We start from the raw sequence: 4,975 nt of genomic DNA on the forward strand, positions 1-4,975 counted from the left end.
TGATGATTTGTTATGTTTCACAAAAATTCATTAAAAAATGGATACATCGCCAATTTTAAGTGAAAAATATGATTCAAGATCAAAACTATTTGAATTTAAAATTTGGAGACTAATTTCATGAATTAGGTAAAATTTATGAACAATATCATAATAAAGCCTATTAATTATTAATATAATATTATTATATAATAAATTATTTTTGAAATATTCGTTATTATTTTAACAAAATAACTATTCAATATTATAAATAAAAATAATAATATTTATAAAATACAATTAATTTCAAATAACGCACCATCTTTTAGACCCACCATTTACTGTGACATGACTATCTGGTTTGTATAAGGCATTACCAATTGTTTTGGCACAATTCTACGGCCTTTACAAGATCTCGTCCTTTGATTTTATGTGACCTCTATAAGACCTCCGAATGGAAAATATAATATAAATAATTTTCTATAATATTAATTTAAAAATATTTTTTGTTTAAATTTTATTATTATGTATATATGAAAAGGATTGATGTAAGGTGAGGAAACTTGATCCTCATTGGGATAAGGATGGGGGTTAAAACTCTAGCCAGAATAGAAAACAAGTGTATCTGCGTATTTTTTTGTGAAGAATCGGGATCAAGGGAGGTAAGCATAACCTCGCTACACGTTGTTGCCATAGTTGACGAGAATTAAAATTGTTTGATTTCAAATATTTGAGGTAGGGGACCAAAGATTGATAATAATAAGGGGATCAAAAGTACATTTAAGTTTAAATAACATACACATTGAACGATGATACTATGTAAATAAATCAATTTCCAAGAAAAAAGTAATTATGTCAAAGTAACGCTAAATTGATTTCGAAAAAAAATAGATAAATTCTTATAAAAATGAGCATTTAAATAGGTTATTTATCGAAATATAACCTTAGAAGTGAGCAATAGCAAACCCTTGTTAAAAATTGTGCATGTGTTAACCCTCACTGACCCTCAATTTTAGTTTGACTAATTTGCTGAAGTTGGTCCACAAATCACACAAAACACGCTGCCAATCTCTTCATTCGCGTTGCTGTTCTTTCAATGCGGGTTTTCTACCTCCACAGAGTCGTCGTTGTTGTTCGTCGATGAACCAACATTCAACGTCTTCGTTGAACCACTTGACCCTCATTTTTCGCTCTTTGTTCCTTCACTTTTGATCTTCTAATAGGTAAATCTACTTATTGTAATTTATTATTTTCAATCTTATACATTTAGTATGTGTTTTATTACCTTATTGAACTTGGATTGTTGTTAATGGCACAAACTCCATTCTTAGGGTTTGATAGTGATTTTGGGGGGTAATGGATTTTGAGTTCTCAATAATGATAATGAATTTTTATTTGTGTATATGTTTATTGTTGTACGTTCATATATATATTTCCTTCATTATTTAGATTTTATGGGGCCATCCTTGAGAGCGCTTGATTAGTCGAGTAACGTTAGTCAAGAGAAAGTGGAGTCAAATAGAGTTTAGGTGAGATAAAGAGAAGAGATAAAAAGTTATCAAATCTTGGTTCTTTGGTGTAAAATAATCATGTATTTACGCAAACAACACATAAGGTATTGTTTGATCAAGATTGAATGGTGAAGGTTTCAAGGTCAGGATTTCTGTTTTAAAAAAACAAAAATATCCTTGATGTTTTCAAAGATCAATCAAATCTAATGACCATTGACGTGGTCACTACAGGATGCGACATAATGACTACACGGAATAAGATATATTCTTGAAATATGAACATCTGGTCTAGATCTAACGACTGTCTGAGGACAGAATTTGAAAGACCTAAGTTTGGCCTACAATAAAATTTCCACAACATATGATTGCTTTGTTGGATTTTTGGATAGACTATGTATGGCATATTTAGCTTAAATCTAGTATTTTTAATGAACAAATTAGATGAAATGAAAATAGACCAAGCCATAGACTCGTGTAGGCCGATCAAAGTTATTCCAACTCCTAATTGTGGATAATTTGTTATTTATCTTATTTTTGTTTCATATTAGTTATGCTTATCTTATTTTGTTGTAACCAATTAGTTCATGACCTTTTTATTTTAAAAAATTTGTCAGCTATGGACCCATCACATCTACAGCTTCTTAAAAGAGAGAGGGATACACAATATCAATTAATGTCAAAGCGCCGAGTAACCCAAAATGGAAGACTATCCCCTTTTAGAACAAACACACAACTTAAACCATTCCAAGTAACCCAAAATTGTGGATCCTCCTTTTCCAAAACAGGCCCACAATTTAAACCACATGAAGCCCCTTCTTCTAAAACAGGCTCACAACTTAAAGCATTTCAAGTAATCAAAAATGGTAGGCCTTCCTCTTCTAAAACAGCCCCACTGGTAAAACCATTTAATGTCTCCAACAAGACAATAGTTCCTAAAAACATCAACACTAAGAAAACATGGCCAAATGTTCAAAGAACCACTGAACCTGAGAAAACCAACCCACCACTATTCAAAAGCTTCAAAAAGAAAGTTGAAGATAAGAATCTGCATTTACAACGTTATTCTGATGATGCAACTTACAGAAACAACAAAGAGAAAGAAAGAACAACCTTCAAAAACCAGTCTTCATTGGTTTCTCATGATAGTGCAAAGAACAAAGTTAAATGTGCATTGAATCACTTTCAAACTTGTGTCAGGATATCTACTCTATCCGGTAATGCAATTCCTATGGAAGCATCTAATATTCTGAAACGTAGAGGCAAGTTTCTTCACGAAGGGAAAAAGATTATAGGAGATGTCCCTGGAATAGAAGTTGGTGACATGTTTCAGTATTTTGAAGTTCTGAATGTTGTGGGTCTCCATCGTAATATCTTCAACGGAATTGATCATGTGAGATACAATGGGGAGTTGATTGCAACTAGCGTTGTTTCATGCCGGTTATATGATGATGAATTGGATGATGCAGAAGTGGTGATTTCTACAGGAGAAGAAGGTAATGTTATTAATAATCATAATCAACTTAAAGAAAATCTTGCATTGATGACAAGTTATTATGCTAAGAATCCTGTTAGAGTTATAATTAATTTAAATTCCAATAATGGTAGTGGTAGTGTCAATGGTGATGAAAAATATTGTTACTATGGTGTTTACAAGGTTGACAGGGTTCATCCAGAAATTGGAAAATCAGGTTACAAGTTTCTTTTGGTTAAATCACCTTATCAGAAAAAGATTGCTTGCAATGAATTGAGGAAGTATAAAAAAATTGTTAAAAGAGAAAAGTGTTTGAAATTTGTTAAAGATATTTCTGAGGGAAAAGAGTACTTTCCTATACCTATGACTAATTGTGTGGATTCTGAAAGTGTTCCGGATTTTCAATACATTACTTGCATGGTTAATCATGAAAGGTGTAAGTCGAAAAGGTTTAATCATCTTAATGGCAATGTTGGATTTGAATGTGTTGGTAATTATTCTGATTCAGATAAATGTTCATGTGTTGTGAAGAATGGACGAAAATTTCCATTTAACAGGAATGGAACTATTGAGGTAACAGAAAAGAATATAATTTATGAGTGTGGTCATTATTGTAAGTGTTCTTCAAAATGTTGTAATAGAGTTTCTCAATATAAAATAAAATTTCCACTTGAGATTTTCAAGACTAAGGAAAAAGGGTGGGGTGTGCGATCAGAAAAGAAAATTCCTTCAGGAAGTTTTATATGTGAGTATTTAGGTGAGATAATTGAAGATAAGAAAGCTGTGAAAATGATTGACAATGACGAGTATTTATTTAACATTGGTAATACAAATCACAAGGATGGTGTGTTTACCATTGATGCTGGTAAGTGTGGCAATGTGGCGAGATTTATCAACCACAGTTGTTCTCCGAATTTGTTTTGTCAAAATATTCTTTTTGATCATGATGATGTTAGGATTCCACACATCATGCTATTTGCAGCCGAAGATATTCCGCAAAAGACAGAGCTGACTTACAATTACAATTACAAGATAGATCAAGTAGTTGATAATGGAGTTGTGAAGAAAAAGTATTGCTATTGTGGAGCTTCCGAATGCGTTGGTAGACTATATTAATGAGTTTCTCAAAAAAGGTGATTCTTATTTACTTTTGGCCCTCTCATTGTTCATAAATTTGTTTTCTTCTCTACTTTGTGATATTGTTTCCTTATAATTCTTGTAGGTGACATTCAAGCCTAGAAGTTTCACCTATCAGTTTCTCTACAACAAATATTCCTTTAGACTTTAGTTTAATTGCAATTTCAATATTTAGCAAAAATAATAGATTGGTTATATACAGAAGTGCGATTACTTTATATTAGAGATAGTATATGATTTTTATAGTTGTGTTTCCTTTTTATCAATAATATGAGAGATATGTGTTACCATCTACAAATTGTTTTATGTTGTGTATGCAATGTTAGTGTTGGTTACTATAGATTCTTTAATATAGATGGTAGAAAGAGCATAAAAGAGTAGAAATACAGATCATAGAAAAACTCTTAATGAAGTTGAATAATGAAAATGCATGAACCTTGTACTTGAATAATCCAACACAACAGTCACAACATTTAAAGGAAGCTAAATGCATGTTTCATTTTCTCTATCTTGCATTCGATCAATCGAATAATCCTCCTAAATCCCATTTTCTTTTAAAACCCCAATTTTCAGTCTCTTAAATAATCCCCTAAATTTGAAAATTTGTCGAATCTCCAAATTTCATTTTCTCAATAATCTCTCCCTTTCAACGAACGAAGAATATTAAATAAAAAATTATCCTATTGTTTTTTATTTCAATCAAACTCGTATCATTTCTTCAATTTCGAACCAGATTGCTCTTCTTCTTTCTTATTGTTTGTCAACTTTTTAACCTAAAAAACTTAGTTGAATTTTATTTTTGCTCCATTTTTCTTATTTTCCATTTTCATTTTGTTTTGTTAATTTTTTATTAAAATTTTTACATACTTGATTTGTTCTT

At 31.0% G+C, this 4,975-nt stretch overlaps 1 protein-coding gene across 1 annotated transcript; it reads left to right on the forward strand.

Moving 5' to 3' along the window:
* The first annotated feature begins 940 nt into the window (after positions 1 to 940).
* Positions 941 to 4,339, forward strand: LOC127129315 (histone-lysine N-methyltransferase, H3 lysine-9 specific SUVH5). Its single transcript, XM_051058534.1, has 3 exons — positions 941 to 1,199; positions 2,102 to 4,091; positions 4,181 to 4,339. The coding sequence occupies exon 2, from the start codon at positions 2,104 to 2,106 to the stop codon at positions 4,072 to 4,074; it is 1,971 nt and encodes a 656-aa protein (XP_050914491.1). The 5' UTR covers positions 941 to 1,199; positions 2,102 to 2,103; the 3' UTR covers positions 4,075 to 4,091; positions 4,181 to 4,339.
* The last annotated feature ends 636 nt before the right edge of the window (positions 4,340 to 4,975 follow it).

Source organism: Lathyrus oleraceus, chromosome 3 (genome assembly GCF_024323335.1).
Source record: "Lathyrus oleraceus cultivar Zhongwan6 chromosome 3, CAAS_Psat_ZW6_1.0, whole genome shotgun sequence".
NCBI classification, from domain to species: Eukaryota; Viridiplantae; Streptophyta; class Magnoliopsida; order Fabales; family Fabaceae; genus Lathyrus; species Lathyrus oleraceus.

Bases quoted from the DNA above. Each gene is read 5' to 3' on its own strand.
- LOC127129315 (XM_051058534.1), top strand. From the start codon at position 2,104: ATGGACCCATCACATCTACAGCTTCTTAAAAGAGAGAGGGATACACAA.